The sequence below is a fragment of the Puma concolor genome, chromosome A3 (assembly GCF_028749965.1).
Source record: "Puma concolor isolate L17-30 chromosome A3, mPumCon1.1.hap2, whole genome shotgun sequence".
Taxonomy (NCBI): Eukaryota; Metazoa; Chordata; class Mammalia; order Carnivora; family Felidae; genus Puma; species Puma concolor.
Window position 1 is genome coordinate 99526306 of NC_141669.1, and position 20656 is coordinate 99546961.

A 20656-nucleotide genomic window follows, 5' to 3' on the forward strand; every position below is an offset into this window, starting at 1 on the left:
CTCAGGTCATGATCTCACAGTTCGTGAGTTTGAGCCCTGCATCGGGCTCTGTGCTGACAGCTTAGAGCCTGGAGCCTGCTTTAGATTCTCTCTCTCTCTCTCTCTCTCTCTCTCTCTCTGCCCCCCCCCCACTTGTTCTCTGTCTCTCTCTCAAAAATAAATAAAAATTAAAAAATTTTTTTAAAGTATTTATTAAAAAGAGACCATGGGCTCCACTGTCTCCATTGTTTATTATTTAATAAATACTCATTCGGTACATAACATATGTAACATGTAACGTAGTGGTTCATTTTTGTTTTTTTGTTTTTTTAAAGACCATGATGGAACTATCAACATATTGAAGGACAGAAAAGATGAGTAAGCAGTTCATGTGCTCTAGGGTCAACGAAGTGGGGGAGAGAGAAACGCAGAAAACTAGAACAATGCAAAGCAAAATGGGGGTCAGGAAGAAGCAGTCAGGAAGATAGCATTTTTGTTTACCTAAGGCAGATGGGGGGATTTCAGTGAGTTGGAAAAGAGAGGGAGGGCTTTTGAGGCAGTGAGAAAGGCAGGACAGAGGCCTGAGGGCAGTCAGAGATCAAAGATCTGTGCTAAGAGGAAGCAGTACACCTGAGGCCAAGGCCAGGCCTCAGGTAGAGAGTGGGAACAATGAAGTGAAGATGAAGAGGTTTGGTGGGGGATGGGGAGGCAGAGAATGGATGTAGCAACAGCATTATTTTGAGAGGGTTTGAAATGTGCTCAGGAAGGTGGTTTTGGGTGACCCTAATCACCTCAGAAAATATTATCACTGTCCATGAGGACTGGAAATCTAGAAAATTTTGAAAGATTCCTTGCAGAGAATGTAATCTGGAAGGATTTCCAAGTAGGAGTGACCCTGCTGAGTCAAAAGAGCATAAATTTCATACTTTGCTTTCTGCTTTCTGTGGGAGGCAGCACACAGGAGAGAAAGCGGGCACCCTAGACTGCCTGATTTGGGGGGGGGGGGTTATTCTAATGTGGCCCCACCAGAAAAGTCCAGGGGAGCTGGGGAAATGAGGTCACCTCGCTGGTCCTCCAGTGGCAGGAAGACTGACCTGGAATCCAGCCTGGGCCTAGGAGGAGTGATCAAGAGGGAAGAGGTGAGCTAAGAGACCAGAAGAGGTTACAAGCATCCCAGTGAAGACAGTGGACTCCACAAACGTAGGGCGAGCGTGCCCATTCGAAACCCTTTGAAGGATTTGGCCATCTTAGAGGTGGACCAGAGCAAGGAGTTACAGGATGATGGGCAGGCTGTGGTTAGTGAGGTGTTGGCCTCTTTTTCCATTTCCAGTTTAGTTCCATTTTGACAGTTGTCTGAGCTTTTAATTAAGTCTGATGTATTAACACTTCCGACCATACAGATTCCAGTGTTTGTAAGAAGGTTCATGTTCCCTTGAACGTGTTCACAGTTGTGTTGCTGAAGACTATATTTTGCAAAAATCTGACAAAACTTTAGTATAATGTTTTAGCATAAAAACTTTTAGGAAATATTAGGTTGGCATTTTGACGATTTCCTCCAAACTATTATGAAGTAGAAGGAATTTTATTTTTACATACTTCAGGTACCTCCTCAAAATGTTGTTTGAGAGAATTCCACAAGTAACTATTTACATGGAGGCCAGCTAGAAGAGTTTTCTTTGGGTGAAAAATTGTAGATTCTCGTCCTTACACAGATAGATACATGCAAGGGAAAATATACTGATGACAGATCTTAAAATCGGCAATTCTCAAACCAGCAAAATATGTATATAACATAAATTTGTGGAAAGCACTCAATCGAGAATTGTTTATAAGTAAATGCAGTTCATCTTGTGGACATGTTTATGGTGTTTAAGTTGCACTTGATCATTTTATGGCCCAGAAAAGATGGATTTGTATCAGCAGAACCATTCAGTGAGAGAGAAGTAATGAATTTGCTCCTCAAAGATACACAGTAATGATGCCCTGCTTTCTCAACACTGAAGAAAATAATCGAATATTTTGGTCTGATTTATCTGTTGTAGTGATCTGTCCCTTCTCTGCATCAACACCTTATCTCATGCCCAATTTTAATTTGGGGCAAAATGGGACTTTAATATATATCTCTCCTTTTTGTGTAGTTGGTCCAAACCTCATCTTGAAGGGGTTTGACATTTTCCTTGGAGAGATGACACATGCGGTCGCCTTGCCACCCATTTCTGCGGTGATCATGGCTGGCCTTAATTTTTCATCATCCTTGTCTTCATCCTCTTTCTATGTTGATAGACAAGGGGAGATTTAGATGGTTCATATATGAAGTAGGAAGCTTGAGCTGTTTCAATCCCTGTACTTAACCTGGCTAATTTAGAAATCCCTCTATGTGTCACTGTAAGCTTAGGTTACAGATACATTGAAAAGGCACCATATTCTCCATGCAGTTAAAAAAAGAAAGTATAGTATTGTGTGACTAATTCAAATAATCTGATTCAGATGAACCTCCAAGAAACCACCAGCACAGACTGTGTGGAGCCACAATTGCGGCAGGCTTTGTTCACCATTTTGGTTGCCCTGGGCCAAGCCTGGAACTCTTACCTGATTGGAAAAGCAAAATAATCTTAAGAACATCTTTCAGCAAACTACCAGTCCGGCACATAGTAGTAGCTCAATAAATGTTTATCTCTACAGTAAGAGTTCTCCTACTTCTACCCCAATTATTGCCAAAGGCTCATTCCCTTAGAAGGCTTAAAATTCTGTAGGGTAGAGAGGCATTCATATAACCAATACCAGTTCTATAAGTTAATTAGTACAACTTTAATTATATAACTAATATCCTGTGATATGTGCTCTGGTTAAGCATTGAGTACACACTAAGAAATCACAGAGGAGGGAATGATTTTTCCAGGGACAGAAGAGGAGGAAGGAAGCTGCCAAGGGAGGGACTGTGGTTTGTTTGGGTGCGGCCCTGGAGGCTGAACAGAAGCTCTCTAGTCATAGAATGGAACTATGAGAGGCCATTAAAAAGACCCTGCAAAAGACCAATGAATACATCATAGTTCTGTGTTGAGTGTGAGATTCTGTGTGAAATGTGAGATTTCTGATCCACCGGGAGCTGAGGGTAGAAAGGTAGCATTCGGTCAGCTTGGAAAAGTCCCTGAATGCCATACTAAGGGCCCTTGGCGTTGAGAGAGGGTGGGAGGCCAGTCAGCCGCCATATTTTGATCCTGGACCAGCAATACTACAAGTAGTTTATGGCATGGGTGCTTACCCTGAATCCCCTGAAAGGTTTGTTAAGACACGGGTTTTGGGGCGCCTGGGTGGCTCAGCCGGGTAAGTGTCCGACTTCAGCTCAGGTCATAATCTCACAATTTGTCGGTTTGAGCCCCGCATCGGGCTCTGTGCTGACAGTTCGGAGCCTGGAGCCTGCTTCCGATTCTGTGTCTCCCTCTCTCTCTGCTCCTCCCCCATTCATGCTCAGTCTCTCTCTGTCTCTCAAAAATAAATTAAAACAAAACAAAACAAAACATGGGCTGCCAGGCCCCACCTCAGAGTTCCTAATTAAATAAGTGTGGGTACATGTCCGAGCTTGCATTTCTAACAAGTTGCCCAGTGAGGCTGGTGCTGCTGGTCAGACATCACACTTTGAGAACCAGTGATTTAGACTATAGACTGAAACCTCGAGGGTTGAGGTCATTCAGATCTGTATGTGGGTTTGTTGACTTGAGTTTATTAAAATATCAAGTAAGATGGGCAATAAAATAAATCATTACCCAGAATGTGCCAATAATGATCTTCATTGTTCAACACTTTGGAGAAATTGTATATACGGTGTTAATGGTTCCACAGAGTCCCCTTCCTTTTTATTAATAGTGGGACTCTTGGAGTCACCAGCATAGCACAGTGAAAACGGGGATGCCTCTGACACCTGTACAGACCTTATCAGGCCCAGTTCAAAGGAGTACATGTATAAAGCTGTGGACAGGCCTCTGCACATTGGGCCATCTTTCTCTGTCCCCTCCCAGCTCTGCACACCACCATGTTAGCATCCCACATCCCACTGTGAGCTCTGGGGGCTGATATCAAGAAAGTGGAAGGAAGTACATTGGATACCTTTCTGGGGATTCTCTCAAGGACTCTGCCCTCTCCTTGTTGACTTGTTATCTGGTGCCCAATGCTCTCAATTCTGCTGCCCAGGAAATTACTTGGCCGTGTCACCGCCTCCCCAGGATTTGGTGTGTGTGTGTGTGTTGTTAGAGACATTGGTATCCCTTATAGAAGCACTCTTCTGGGTCCACTGTGGGAAAGGGGAATGAACCCCCAGATGGTGAGGTAGATTTCATTAGAGATTTCAAAAGGTGGTCCCACATTAATGAGCTGAGAAAACAAGGTAGAAAAACCAAAGACCCACAAGCGAAGTGCCCACTTTACCGTATCTTTATCCTCATTTTTCCTTGAGGGCATCTCTTCCACCCAGAGAGATGAAAGAACTATTGCTGTCCCATTGTCACCAAGAGCCTGAGCATATATAAGACAAGTCCACCTTGGAGCTCCCTCTTCCTGCTCTTCATTTAGGATGCCCGTGACATGCCAAGTACTCTTCTAAGGTGCGGTGAAAACCAGCAAAAAATGCCACCTCTCCTGGAGCTTACATTCCAGTGGAGAAGGTAGACAGAAAACAAGATACCGTGGTGGGTAGTGAGTAGTGCCTAATATAACAATAAGTTGGAGAAGAGGAGCAAGTAGTGTGGAGATGGGAAAGGGGGTGCGGTTTTAGATAGTATATCCTGAGAAGGTATAAATGAGAAGGTGACTTTTGAGCAAAGACCTAAAGGAAGTGAAGGAGCTAGTCATGTGGCAAGAGTATTCCAGAAAGAGGAAAAATCTCATGAAAAGTCCCCGAGGACATACCTTCTGTGTCGCACATTTGAAATGTTCCAGATAGGTGAGGAAACCAGAATGAGCAAGTGAGTGAGTGGTTGGAAATGATGCTGGGAAGGAGACAAATCATAGCGATCCTTGTAGGTCAGTTGAAGAACTTGAATTTGCACCCTGAGTGATATGGGGCAGCTTGGAAGGATGTCCACTTCAGGCAAAGAAATGGCCCCATCTGACTTCATTTTTGACAAGATCGCTTTGGCCGCTGTGTGAGAAGGGAAAGTTGGGGTTGGGGGAGAGCAGAAGCAAGGAGATCCACTAGGAGGCTCTTAAAAATAACCCACACAAGAGAGGGTGGTGGCTTAGACTGAGATGTGAGCGGTGGTCATGTTGAGAACTGGGCAGAGTCTCATTACATTTAGGAGTTAGGTGGAAAGGATTTGCTGACTGAATGGATATGAGCTGTGAGAGAAAGAGGAACATCAAGGATGATGCCAGAGGTTTGGGACTGAACAGGTAGAAGAGTGGCATTGTCATCTACTGAGATGGGGACGCGGGAAGGTGAGTGAGTTTGGTAAGTTCAGCCATGTTAAGTCTGAGATGCAATTCGACATCCAAATAGGCAGTAGGATATACGAGTCTGGTTTCGGGGGACAGATATGAGCACCCAGGGAATCATCAGCATATACATGTAAGCTATGAGATGGGGATGAGATCATTAAAGGAGTGAGTGCAGGTAGAAAATAAAACATGTTCAAGGACAAAGCCCTGGGACATATTGATGTTTAGAGGTCAGAGAGATAAGAAATCTCAGCAAAGAAAACTAAGGTAAGGGAGTGTAGCCATCTGGAAGCCAAATGAAAAAGGTGTTGCAAGGAGGACCTGTCAGATACATCAAATCCTGCTGATACATGGAGTATAATCAAGACCAAGAATTAACCAGTGGGTTGGAAATATGGAAGTTGTTGATGACCTTGGTAAGAGTAGCTTGAGTGGAATGCTGTGTAGATTGGAGTGGATTCAAGGAATAATGGTAAGAAAGAAATCAAGATATCAAGAATAAACTCTTTCAAGGAGATTTGTTATGATGGGAAGAATAGAAATGGAGTGGTAATTAGAAAGGAAAGGGAGGCCAAGGTGGGAGTTTAAGATGACGGACATAAGAGCTCGTATAGATGCTGATGGGAGTAATCTAGTACAGGATGGGAATGTGTTGGTATAGGATAGAGAAGAGAAAATTGTGTATTGCAATATCCTTCAGCAGGCAAAAGAGGATGGAATCCAGTGTTTAAGAAGAGGGCTTGACCTTAACAGGAGCACTGATCCGTATCTCATGCCTGATAACAGGGGAAAACATGAGGTACAGGGTAGATGGTGGCAATGAGGAGACTCGCTTGAGGGTGCCTGTGGAAATGTTCTTTGGATTTCTTTCATTTTCTCAATGCAGTTGGAATTAAGGTTATCCACTGAGGACCAGGAGAGAAGTGATGGAGGCTTGAGGAGAAAGATGGTGTAGACTTTTAGAAAACTTACCTAGGAGAAGAGTGGATGGAACTGGAAAATGAGGTATGACTGGTGGGAGGCCTCCAGGCTGACTGAAAAGTGTGGACTGTGACTTTTAGATGAGACCAGTCAGTCCACTCGGTGGCATTTTTTACTTCAGCCACATTCTACTAGGCAGATGCAGGACCATGTTGCATTTCACCAGGGCTATGGTTTAGTTCTTAGTCCAGGGAATTTCAAGAGCAGGATGAAGAGGTTTGAGGTGGAATGCAAGGGAATGGTGGTCATGATTGCCCATGGTTTCCAGGTTGAGTGAGGAAGGAACCAGGCAGAGGTCGAGGACCAGGTCACGGTGTCGGAAGGATCATCTGTGTGTTAATGGAATGGACAAGATTCATGACAGCAGTTCCATAGTGTTGGCGTGGATGACAGTGAGCAGAGCCCAAGACCTTCAGGGAGTTGGAGAAGTGACTAAGGTGCATCGGCCCCTGCAGGAAAGATGGAGCGCAGGATCGGAAGGCATGAGCTTCACAGAGGAGGGATTTCAGAATGGACAGAGGAATGATGGTTTGAAAGTTGGGTAGGAGAACAACAGTGCCTTCCTACATCCCAGCAGAAAATAGCCCCTACTTGAGAGGACTGCAGGCCAAGTGATTCTTCAGGGGAGAGTCAGTTTCCAGTTAGAGTGAGGATGAAGGGGATGTTTCTGGAAGAGGCTAAGGATCTAGGGTGTTTTGCTGGTGACTGGTTAGGAGTTCAACAGAGAGCCAGGGAGCAGTAGAGACTGAGGGATGAGGGAGTTCTAGGCTTCTTTGGTGACTTCTATGGAATTCAAAGTCCCAACCCAGCAAGGTCTCACCTGTGAGCATCCAGCGTCTTCCTGCTCCCAGGCCCTGAGTGTGGCCCCGTTAACGTTCTGGGTTCTCTTGACAAGTAGACAGCATCGTGGCCCCTCCTGTTACAGTTCTCTCTTTGATACCTGGTTTGCATCCAGCCAGAGCAGTGTATTGCTGTGTTCTCACCCTAAGGAAGTCCTCACACCCATGCTGATTGTGGTGGCCTCCCTCACAGTGCTTCAGTGGGGTCTATTGAAGAGGAGAGGTCAGAGAGAAAGCTCCCCCTCCCCCAGCTTAGCCACAGGGAGCAGTGTGGTGACTTGTGTACCAGCTTTAAAAACTTATAGCTGCAGAACTGTACTGTTTTTATTTAATTTAATGCCTTTTATTTTTTTGTAAATATACTTACTTTTTTTATTTCCTTAGAGAAATAACTTTTTAGGGGGAACTCATAAGAAGAAACCCGCCACAATTTTAAAAAAAATCATTGAAAATAATGAATACATAAGGCTATATTTCATTCTTTCTCATTGCCACATAGTATTCCATTGTGTATATAAACCACAATTTCTTTTTTTTTTTTATTTTTTTTATAACGTTTATTTATTTTTGAGACAGAGGGAGACAGAGCATGAACGGGGGAGGGGCAGAGAGAGAGGGAGACACAGAATCGGAAGCAGGCTCCAGGCTCTGAGCCATCAGCCCAGAGCCCGACACGGGGCTCGAACCCATGGACCGCGAGATCATGACCTGAGCTGAAGTCGGACGCCCAACCGACTGAGCCACCCAGGCGCCCCTAAACCACAATTTCTTTATCCATTCATCAGTTGATGGACATTTAGGCTCTTTCCATAATTTGGTTATTGTTCAAAATGCTGCCACAAACATTGGGGTACAAGTGCCCCTAGGTATATGGCCTTTTGTAGCAACGTGGATGGAACTGGAGAGTGTTATGTTAAGTAAAATAAGTCATACAGAGAAAGACAGATACCATATGTTTTCACTCTTAAGTGGATCCTGAGAAGCTTAACAGAAGACCATGGGGGAGGGGAAGGAAAAAAAAAAAAAAGGGAGGGAGCCAAAACATAAGATACTCTTAAAAACTGAGAACAGGGGCGCCTGGGTGGCGCAGTCGGTTAAGCGTCCGACTTCAGCCAGGTCACGATCTCGCGGTCCGGGAGTTCGAGCCCCGCGTCAGGCTCTGGGCTGATGGCTCAGAGCCTGGAGCCTGTTTCCGATTCTGTGTCTCCCTCTCTCTCTGCCCCTCCCCCGTTCATGCTCTGTCTCTCTCTGTCCCAGAAATAAATAAATGTTGAAAAAAAAAAAAATTAAAAAAAAAAAAAAACAAAAAACTGAGAACAAACTGAGGGTTGGTGGGGGGGTAGGAGGAGGGGAAAGTGGGTGATGGGGGAGGGCACCTGTTGGGATGAGCACTGGGTGTTGTATGGAAACCAATTTGACAATAAATTTCATATTAAAAAAAGAAAAAAGAAAATAATGAATACAGAACCAGAATGCTGAACACTTTTTTTAAAAAGTAAAAGTACATGCTCCTGTAACCTAAAATCATCTCACTTGCCACTTTGGGAAATGAGCAAACCAAATGGCTGAGACTCAAGACTCACTCCTCCCAAAGCTACCCGCATGGGTATTCTCCCCACTATTGCTTCTCCCTTCCTACTGATCCCCTGTGGTTTATATGTGGGAGAGTCAGGTTGAATGACAGTGCTCGAGAAGGGCATTGCTGTAATGTGCAAGATAAGATTTCCCATAAAGGGATAAGACCCATGCAAGGGCCCTGCGGTGGGAAAGAGTATGTGCTTTCAGGGAGTATGCAGGAGTGAAGACACCTAAGGGGGGGCAGGCTTGAAATGAGGCTGCTGCAGGCAGTGGGTTAAAAATTTTAAATTTGGCTCTTTAAAATTAAAAATTAGGGCTCTTTTCTATGGCAGTATGAAACTACCACAGGGTCTTTAGGGGGGCGGAGTGTGTGGAATAAAGCTGCCCTTGCAGTTGTGCAGAGAAGGGATTGGAGGGGGCAAATGTGGATGCAGACAACTGGGAGACCCTGGCAAAGGCCATCTGAGACCCGCTGGCCCAGAGTGAGATGGTGATGATGGTGGAGGATGGAAGGATAGAACTCTAAGAAACGTTTACAAAGCAAAAAGAGCAAGACCTAGTGCTCGTTGGACCTTGGTCACGTTGGTGGGGAGGAGGGGATCAGGTGTGGCTTCAGCATCTGTCTGACAGGGCTTTCTGGATGGTGGCAAAATACACCAGATAAGAACTAGAGACTAGAGAGAGCATGTGGAGTTTGGTTTTAGACAACATGACCTTGAAGTTGCTATGGCGTGACATCTAAAGAATGATGTCTCCAACTCGGGTGCATGGGTCTAGAGCTAGGAAGAAAAGTGGGAACTGTAATAGGAATTTGAGACTTGTTAGCCTGTGATTGTCCAGGCTGGTGGTGTCTACCAGCTTCCCCTTGTCACTGTGATCTTGATTATGTGAGCTGATGTGCCTCAGGACCTTTGCATGTGTACCAGTTAGCACATTCAACAGGAACTATAATTCAACTACCAGTTAAAGATTGGACTGAGAATTCCTCCTCTAAAATGAAGCCAACTATGTTGTATGTTTTTATGCTAAAAATTGAGTTACAGATTTTTTTTCTCATCTTTCTTTGTCCTCTTTCTCCTTCTACCTTCTCTTCCTCCTTTTCCTCCTCCCTTTACTTCTTGGCTTCTCCTTCTCTCATTTTTTCCCATCCTATCCACTATGGTGGCATGTGGGAGCCTGCACTGACATTTTGTATGGGCACAGTGCCATAACAGAAAGGTCACCCTATGGGATTTACTTTCTACCACCCAAGTGCAGAGTAAAGCGACACTTTTTACAAGCCATTAAGAGGTGACTGTCTTTCATTTTACATAGGCACATGCTGCTTATAAACAGATTTAGGAACCAGAGATGCATCCTTAAGTAGAGAACACTTATTATTTATAAGTCTTATTTATGCAGTTAGATTAATGTTTTCAGTTCTGGAGAAATTTCACATGCTAATCACTTTTTGTTAATTTTAAAATTATTTTTTTTTAATTCTAGTCATCTTTTCCCCTCTAATTAATGCTGATTTATTTTGATTTTCCTGGTAATAGATCACTGTCCTAGATGAGACATGGACCGTATTCAGGCGCTACAGTCGCTTTCGAGAAATGCATAAAACATTGAAGTTAAAGTATGCAGAGGTAAGTTATGAAATAATTATCTCCAATTAAGAACATTTATTTTATAAAGTAAATGAGCTGATTGCATTATCATGCTCCCCTCCCTTTAGGTATTAGCTTGTAAGTGTCACCGAGTTTTGTTGCAATTACGCATCTGTCAAAGGTAGCTTTTTAACTTTTGTTCTTTGTTTCATTTCTGTTCTACACAATTTAAACATTTTCTGAACACAGGATTTTGAAAGTGATAGTAAAGTGACAGTAAATGAATTCTACCCTTTTAATACATTTTACCAATTTTAAACAAATATTTTAATAAACTTACAACTTCTTAATGGTAAGATCTACTAAAATGAAACAGTAATAAATCCCTCAATATAGATTTGCCCTTTTTTTCTCTTAAAAAAGATATATCAATGCTTAGACTTCCACTTAATGAGAAATTAGGTCTTTAAGGTTAATTTGCCATCAAACATGGTTGGGAGGTAGATAGTCAATATGGAATTCTCTAGAAGCAAGGGGGTATTTCATACATCTGATCAGATATCCAGAGTGTATTGATACATTATTAATCTTTTCCTCTTTGGGCAAAGACTAGTTTTTAAAATCCTTCTTTTTTTTTTTTTTTTTTTTTTTTAGTATTTTTGTTTATTTTTGAGACAGAGAGAGAGCATGAGCAGGGGAGGGGCAGAGAGAGGAGACACAGAATCCGAAGCAGGCTCCAGGCTGTGAGCTGTCAGCACAGAGCCTGACGCGGGGCTCAAACTCATGGACCGTGAGATCGTGACCTGAGCTGAAGTGGGTCGCTTAACTGACTGAGCCACCCAGGTGCCCCTAAAATCCTTCTTAACAAAGAAAAGTATTCTTGAAGTTAATGTGTATCTTCCAAGTGAGCGAGTGAGTGAGGGAGTGTTTTTACTTGAACTAAAGGAAGCCTTGTATCTGCACAACTCTTTGGGAATTTTGGTTTGAACTGACTGCAAATCAGTCAGTAGTCATTGTCTAATATCTGCTCTCACTAAGTATTGCTTTTCGACACTATTTTTATAGTTTCTTATGACAGCCTAGAAAAGAATTTAGTCAGACATTTTCCCCTCACATCAAATAACTAATGCTTCCTTAACCTTTCCATGTCTCTTACTCTTTCCTATCTGATATAAATATAAAGAGAAATTCCTTTTTATAAATAAAAGCTTCCTTGAGTACTGGGAATTGAGGTATCCGAAATTCTCTTGTTAAGCTCTTAGGTAGCAGTGAATTAAAAGCTGAAGAAGTGGCGAATTTGGATTTTAGTTCAGTGTTCCTCAAGAGGCTTCAGTTCCAGAAGTAACTGCATCAAAGTCAAGTTATTGAGTTTGTTTCTGCAATTACTCTTCATGTCCCAAGTTAATATTGACAATAAAAATTGGAAGTATCATGTACATATTACCGTATAGAGTGATTTGTTTTTAAATTGAGCTTTGCAGCCCATTACCTGCTTAATTATAAGTTACTCCACCAGTGCTTTAATAATGTGCAGGTTTTCCCCAATGCTACAAATGTATGTATATCATATCAATTATAATACATGTGTATCATGCATTGCAGGATTTATTTCATATCTGTTCTTTCAGTGCCATTAGTTCAGCGCCATTGTATGTAGGCAGATTTAATACATTCTAGTAATAGAGTGGTGGACAAGAACAAAAATGTCTTCTCTTACGTATCCTGAATTCATATGGGGACACACTGACAATAAACAAGGAAAATATAATAACTAACACTTAACGTACACGCACACTATGTGACAGTTACCATCTTAAGTGAGCTGCATGCCTTCTAGGAAAAATATCCATAAAATGGGCAGAAGATGTTGGGCATTTTAGTATAAAGGTTGTTTCAGGGTTGGGCACTCAGATGCCGAGTCCTGATCAGTGTTCTTAAAGAAAATTTCAAAGCAAACAGAAGCAGTCTTTAAAAACATAATGGAAGAGGGGCGCCTGGGTGGTGCAGTCGGTTAAGCGTCCGACTTCAGCCAGGTCACAATCTCGCGGTCCGTGAGTTCGAGCCCCGCGTCAGGCTCTGGGCTGATGGCTCAGAGCCTGGAGCCTGTTTCTGGTTCTGTGTCTCCCTCTCTCTCTGCCCCTCCCCCGTTCATGCTCTGTCTCTCTCTGTCCCAAAAATAAATAAACGTTGAAAAAAAAAATTAAAAAAAAAAAAAAAAAACATAATGGAGGAAAACACCCCTGAGGTTAAACATGATGTAAGTATGTAAGTGGAAGAGATTGCCTGGTAGCTGGCAACATTAACGAACACAGATTATCACATATGTGATAATCCTTTTCAAGGGCAGAAAGAGTGTACATACCTGCTGAAAAAAGTTAAGTGAGCTTCGAATGAGGAAAATCAGGCTGGTCTCCTTCATCCAGTCAGTCACAAGTCTGTATTGAACCACCCCACACTGAATACCATTGTCGGCAAGACAGCCACATCCCCTCCTCTCAGGAAGCGGAGAGAATGAACAGTAAACAAACAAACCAACAAATAAGATAGTTTTAGATAATGTTAAGTGCCATGGAGAGAATAAAACAAGGTAGTGTGATCGTGTGGCATGAGAGCTAGGCAGGCCTGGGGAAATCTTAATGTTGAAAAGGAGCCAGGCATGAAAATCTGGGGTAGACACATCTGAAGTAAAGGGAACAGCAAATGCAAAGGCCCTGGGGTGGGACCACGCCTGTTGGCCAAGCATGTTCCAAGAATAAAAAGTCCTGTGAAAAGTGGCAAGTGTGGTAGAGATGAGGACAGGGAGGTAGGGACAGGAAGTAGGGACTGTATCATGTATCACTTGATCACAAGTATTGTGGGAAACCACTGAATGATATTAAAGAAGGTCTGGATGTGGAAACTAAGCTGGAATTTCCATTCTATCCATGTATGACTTCCCATACAAACCTTTTTCCTGAAGGCAGGCTCACGATCTAACTGATAACCAAGATTGGAAATTGCTTTTCCTTGTTTTGAGTCCAACTTGGTGACTTTGCCTTCTTCTGAGGGCAAAAAATGTAAAGAACTTACACATGTATGCGTGTGTTTGAAAGAGAGGAGGTAATGTGAGTAGTGATTTGAAACCATGTGGTGAGATCCTAAAATAAACACCGCCTGTAGAAAGGGAGGTTGTAATTACAAAGCCTGAGGGGGCGCCATTGAGCTTTACAGTAGCCACACTCTGACTGGTTTCCTCACCATTGACTGAGTGCTTCCCATGTCCTGGGTCTTGTGTTATGCTTTTGCCATTCAGGACCCTGTGGTCGGAGCCAGAGACTTGCCTCCTGTCACACACCTGGTGGGCAGAAGCCAGTCTGGAAGCGCAGGCAATTGGGCTCCATTTACTATCTCTAAACAAACAATAGTATAAAAATAGAAATGGGGGGAAAACATTATCTGTAAAAAGGCAGCAGCATGTCATTGTAGCTCTAGATAAATCTTATTTCAGTGAAAGGAGAACGACATTGCCCAGTTAACATTTTCAAGATGAAGCTTAAATGTCAAGTTGAATATCAGCTGTATTTTCTTCCATAAAGTTGATTTTTCTTTTGCGCAGCCTACCTTCACATACTCTTACGTGCTAAGTGTTTGTGGAGACTTGAGATCAATAATGTTCATTAGGTATTCAACAGTTATGATTGCTCTTATCATTGTGCATATTGTTGACGTCTCTGTATATAACGTTAATCTTACTGAAGTAATCATCTATCTCCAAATGGTCTACTTGGCCTGTCGGCATCCTAGAAATCATTTGACTTGTTAAAGATGTAACTTCTTCAGGAAGGCCCAAAGGTTCACATAGAAGGATGCTGAAAATTTCCTCTCACAGATAACTGTTTCATAACCAAGTGGGAACATATTTTATTTACCTCACTCCTTCACCAAATTGGGGTCATTATTTCGATAGAAGTATGAAACTCCTCTTGTTCTTTTAGTTACAAGGGTAACAAGATGGTCGATTATTTTTTTTTTTTGTAATGATACATACTAAATTTACCAAGTTATACAAGGTTTCAAATTTTTAATCAAGCTGAAAAATATATTGAAAAAATACCCTTGAATTCAAAAGTACATAGGCTTTGTAATTACTTGCCAAGATGGAGAATCTTTGTTCACCTTGAAACTTTAGTTTGGGTTGTAGCTTATAATCTTTTGGAACTTTGAATTATATCCTGTTCATTCACATTTTCTTCTGGCATTTTAACCCTGTTTTTCCTGGGGGATATACCTCTACAGGAGTTTGATATAACAGTTCTTCTTATGGCTATTTTCTTTTTTCTTTCAGTATTTTTTTTTTTTTCAGATAATAAGTCACACGTGTATGGTAAAAGATTGAAGTCATTCAAAGAGGTATACATAGAGTGTGAAAGTTTCTCTTAATCTGGCCCTCAGAAGCAATCATTTGCAATGCCCTCAGGAGTTCTTGGGTCCAGCTAAACATTCGTACTTACAGGACTTGCATAGGCCATACCTAGCATTGATTGACCTGAGGAAGGTATAAAAATATCACTGCTTCCAGCAGAGTACCTATAAGAGACCTGCTGAGCTATAAAAGAAACCTCACTCAGAGAAGCCTGAATCTACAACTTCACACCAGATAGCTATCACTTCCCTAGTCTATACAAACAGTTTATCAGCTTATCAAGTGATTGATCATTTTGCCAGGAGCAGTGGTGTCTACTAACAAAGTTGGCGTACCACCTTATCAGATTCGCAGATTCCTCTTCATGGACATAGGGGTAGTTTCCAGATTTTTGCTGCTGTGACCGCTTCTTTGTGGACATTCTTAAAGGTAGCTGCATGACTTCCAATTCACACATGCATACTTCCCTTGTGAAGAAATTGGGTAATTGCTCAACTGTTTTTAAAGACTTAATTTATGAAGAACCAAGATTAGGAAAAGAACACACAAAACTTGGGTTGACTGAGAGCCCCGAGCCTTACCCCCAAGTAGTGGCAAGGTTTTAAGAATTCCTTAACCGTCATTCAGCTACGTCTTCTAATTTCCCTGTTTACTCCCATGTATTTGCCTAATTATTTACTGTGTACTATAATGTCTCCATAAGCAGAGGGATGTCAACTGGAGACCCCTCAGGGATACTTTATATACACTTGGGTGGTGACCCAATTAAAACAGGAAGAGGTCATTGATTATTAGCTATAATGTGTGTCTGTGAAAAAAATAGAAGGACTTTAGGGGGATTACAAGCAAAACAAACCTGTGAATTGAAAGGACAAAGCCACTGGGTCCCATGAAACTCAGGCATGGGGACTGAGGGCAGGGACAAAGTAGACACCAAAGAAAAATTGAGTCCATTGTTTTTGTATCGTGACAAATTTCAGAAAAAGAAAACAAAGTTCTTTGTTCTGTGGAACACTAAAGAAGAACGGATTGGCTGCAGGTGGTGTGGGATCATATGTGAACATTACGTTCCTTCCATTTTCAGATTCACTGTGTGAGGGACTGAGCCCTCACTCGAGGTGCTGCATTGTTCAAGGTTTTTAAAATTGTTGTTTTATTTTTGTTTATTCATTTCCCTTCATCTTAGTTTCTTCTGGATTCTAAACAGGTTTCCCTTTTGTCTTGAATTAATTGTCCTCTTGATATACTGACATGTATTGTGCAGGATAATAGCTCCTTCTAGCTTTCTTTCTCTGCTCCCCTTCATTGACCTTGTATGGAATCTTAATCAAATTAAACCTTGTGTTTTCAGATTCCACATCTGTAAAATGATAATGCCACAGCTAGTTTGTAAAAGACTGTGAAAGCCTCAGATAAAATATTTTATTGAAAGCGACTATGAAGTAATATGCAGCATCTGCTAGAGAGCATGTCTTTGAAATTTTATCATGCAAATCATTTCTGCAGTGCTCTTTATCTGTATGAAAAATTTTGTACTCCATTAAAGTCAGTAGTATAATCCCTTTAAGCATCAGTCAAGTTATATGCTCAAACACAAATGTTCTCTTTTTGCCACGGAGGAGGTAGAGTTACCGTTAAGATCTCGTGTCCATGAAGTTTACCTATGGATCCACGTCATTGAGAGTGGACAATGATCTGATCAAAGCACAGTTTATCATGAAGCTGGGAAGAGAGACTATTTTAAGACCATGTTCCCTCTCAACCATCAGAATGAAGAGTGACAACATGGTGCCTGTGCCCCCTACATTCTGGATGAGTGGTCTAGGGGGCTCTGAATGTATTTTATAAAGTAGGAGGACATGGGGCTGGAAGATGAGAGGGTCAGTGAGAGCTGCTCATTCTAGGAGGTTCGGAGATGCCACACTCTGATTTTAGAGGTCTTTAATTTTAATACATTTAACAAGTGCTAGAACCTAGTGGGCACCATACTTCTCAGGAGAGCCATCGCACAGTGAGAGAAGTTAGGCATTGGAATCCATCATCAAGGGTCCTTTTATAATCTGGGCCAAGAGTCATTCGGAAGCAGGTTTGTGTTGGTCTTCCTGGAGGCAAAAGGATGAACCATGAAAATGGGCTATGTTCTGTATTGAAAGGTACCATCAAAATAAATGCTACGGGAACTTTTAATGCCCGTGTGTGGTGACAGCATACGTGGCATGGAACATGATGTGTGAATGTCTACATCATAACTGAGTTATCACAGTGAGTCATTCGAGTCCCCAAGTGTCAAACAGGACCTCAGCCTCCATCAACCACATCCCCAAGGGGGCTCCCTTCTCCCTACAGAGCTGGGGCGGCGGGGGGAAATGTTTTCAGAGCTTTTGAATAGAACATGAAAGATTGCTGTATGGAGCAACTCTTCTGTCTCAAGTCTAACGGTCTCTGGGTGCCCAGTAAATAACAGTGGGAGGGGAAAAAAGGAGGTGTTTAATTCATATATGGACTTTCAGTTTGTGCTGGTAGAACCATTTCTCACCTTCTGTATTTTCCAAGTAATTTCCCCAAAGCAGTACCAAAAATAAAAGGGGGTGGGGGTGGACAGGGAAGAAAAGAAACTGGCTCTTGGCCTTGGATTTGATTTGGACAGCTTTTTGCCATCCATCACTGAAATGCATTCTCAACAGTTTTATAACCAGCTTTCCAAATTTAATATAAAAATTGCAAATCTACTCACCACCCAAATTATAATGCTACCAACCATAGCCATAGGGAGCATTCAGTAAGCCTTAGATAAATTCACCTGTACCAAGAGCTCAGCCCCCTTGGATTTTTAAATAGCAAACAGCTATGTAGGCAAAAATAGAACGCTTCCTGCCAGCTTCCTGACCTAGTATGTTATGAGAGACCAAGGTACCTCACTGTATGGTTTGCAACACACGGTTCCCTCCACCCAAGACATAAAACAGTATTTTAATTACTTCTTTCAAGTGTATGGGGAGCTGGGGGCAAAAGACTTCAGAATTTTCTGGGAAGCTTTTCGCCAAACTAGGAAATTATGATTCAGTAAATCTGATGTGGGGCCTGAGAGTGGGTAGTTGGGGCCCCAGTTCCCCAAATAGTGCTCTCTGGACCACTGGTTAGTATGCTGCCTGTCATCTCTTTCACAGCCACCTTGGGAGCATTGGTTGATTTTTCATTATTATAGGTCACCAGTTCTAAAAGGTAATTTCCAGGGACCAATCATCTTGTCAAAATTAAGGATAGGCTATGTTAAGCCTAGGCAGTGGGGGCATGTTGATTGTTTCTTTGACCACCAAAGACTGTGGAGCATAGAGTATCAGGCTTTCCTCTGCAACCGGCAAGGAGACTTTTATAGCAACGGGTTGGACCCATTTGCACATTATGAAATATAAGTACACCAAGGAGTCTTAAAGGTTTGGGCACTCCCAAACCTCATGGGGACTCATGAGGACTCATGGGGTGCCTGGGTGGCTCAGTCAGTTGAGCATCAGACTCTTGATTTCTGCTCAGGTCATGACCCCAGGGTTATGCGATCAAGCCCTGCTTTGGGGGCTCTGTGCTGAGCATGGAGCCTGCTTAGGTCTCTCTCTCTCTCTCTCTCTCTCTCTCCCTCTCTCTCTCTCTCTCTCTCTCTCTGTCTCCCCTCCCACTTGGCCCCTTTGCCGCTCATGCTGTCTGTCTCTTGGAAGGAAGGAAGGAAGGAAGGAAGGAAGGAAGGAAGGAAGGAAGGAAGGACACTTAAATGCTCAGTTTTGTTGAAAGTCACATCAAGACTTGGGGTATAGGCAAAGTTCATGTCTCTTCATTCCTAGTCCTCTTTCTGTGTTTTAAATCTTCCTCTCCATGACCTTGGTCATTCATGAAAGGGGAATTTTCAGAGTGCCCCAGATGAGACCAAAGAGAAGAACATCTCTTCTCTGCAAAAATCTGTTAGTTGAATATTGTGACAAAGACAGGTTCTTGCCATGTCTCAGTCCCTGAAAGAGACAAGTAACATCATAATAAGAGATAGAAAATGCAAGCATCTGAGTTAGTCCAACTGTATAATTATTCTTAAATATGCAACATTAAACTCTCACATATCTGAAACATTTCTCACTTTCAAAATTGTTGCAGCATATATGAATGTCCTCAAATCTATCTTTACTGGCCCCTGCCTGAATAAGATTGATACTGGCTTTGGGAGGCTTTGTGTGATTGCATTTTAAAAAGTTATCATCTTTATACAGAATATGACCAAGTCCGTGCAGTCTTAACTATGTTCCCAGCGATGGTTTTGTACATAGTATGACTCCAAGTTTTAGCACTTCAGTGACAACAAGACAGCAGCTCTGTCTGATATGTCCTCATTGTAATTGCTGGCTATACCATGTGGACCACCAGCAAAGAGTCCTGCCTTGTGCATTCATTCAGCAGATATTTGAGGAGAGTCTAGTATGTGCCTGGCTGTGGGCAAGATAGCAGGTATTCATCAATATTGTGTGGTGTGCTTATTATGAGAGGTCTGTTGTCATTGCTCCTTTAATAATCCACCCAGATTGTTCTGAAGAGTTGCTCTTTCATGCCTCTAGTGAAACTTGGAGGAGAGTTCCTTTTTTGTCTGTGAGTATATTTCTCAGTGACAGCTGTTCTTATAAGACCTTGGAAATTGCTATTAATTTTGAGTAGCCAGAAATGCTCCCACTTAGTCAGCTGTGAGAATTATAGCAGCCCTTTGATGAGTTTTCATTATTTGCATTTCTCAAAAGCTGGAGTGGCTAAAATTCACAGCCACAAACCTGCAGGGTGTGGATGTTTCAAATGCTGTCAGTCATCATGTAGGTATGTCTACTTACAAAAGTCAGGTTATAGCTGATTTGACCAATTAGAGTGCCAGGTAGAATTTCCCCCCTTAATCTTTAAAAATCAGGTACTAGTTAGGTAGCCAAGTGTTATGGGAGTAAGGGAAAAAAAAAAAAAGAAAGAAAGAGCTTTGTAAATGAGGAATGAAAATAAAGTACACTTTTATTAGGTGGTAACAGAAGTCAAATGTTTTTCTTTCATCAGTAAAGATTCCACACTTTATTAGTTGTTTTCGGTTTTCTTTCAGTGATTTATAATCCAGTTTTAGCAGCTTAATTGTTATGAAATCATAAAAGATAAACAAGGCTTTTTATCACTCATTTAAATTTCTGTATAAGGGCTGCCATTATTTATATTCAAAGAAATAATGATCCCATTTATCAAAATCTATGCTGTTGCCTCCAAGACCACCTGGGCTTAATATAGGGTCTGGCTCACCCGAAAAGTGAACTTGGCCAAGAGAGAAAGGCTTATAATAAAATCAAACGTTTCCATTGCATTTAATTTATCTTCGTGATGGCAGCAGACTGGCCGACCTATCTTATTATAATCTAATAAACATTGGAGTCAGCATTTGGGCATGATGGCTCTTTGAAGATAATTGAGCTGTGTGAGTTCACTGGGAGTCAGAAAGGGAAAAACCAACTCTGAGATCATTAAGATCATTAAGAAATATTACAAAGCAACAGAGAATGCGGACACTATCGCTGATACATATGCACATACATACATAGCTCACCAACTTCATGGATGAATGGATTCTCCATGCTTTCATTTTCCCAAAACTGAAATTCACAGGCAATTCCATAAAATGGCTGCTGGTTATAAGCAATTATTAATTGTCTTATCTGATGCTGTTGATAGTTCTTCATACAGATCTGTTGTTCAGCCTGCAAATTAGAGGCTTGTGGGTTCAAACATTCAAAATGAAATTAACAACTCGGGGTTTTAGACTCTACAGTCACTGAAGAAGGGAAAGACAAATTTCATTGGAA

General features: G+C 41.9%; 1 protein-coding gene across 10 annotated transcripts in view; it reads left to right on the forward strand.

Moving 5' to 3' along the window:
• Positions 1-20656, forward strand: part of KIF16B (kinesin family member 16B) — a 289482-nt gene that overhangs the window by 224719 nt on the left and 44107 nt on the right. For all 10 annotated transcript variants that reach the window (XR_015249352.1, XR_015249353.1, XR_015249348.1 and 7 more), the window contains one exon: positions 10346-10435. Coding sequence is in view for 4 of the 10 variants with exons in the window: in XM_086701642.1 (XP_086557768.1) it covers positions 10346-10435 (90 nt within the window). In the remaining 6 variants the exon portion in view is untranslated. Of the gene's footprint in view, positions 1-10345; positions 10436-20656 lie in introns of those variants that run through there.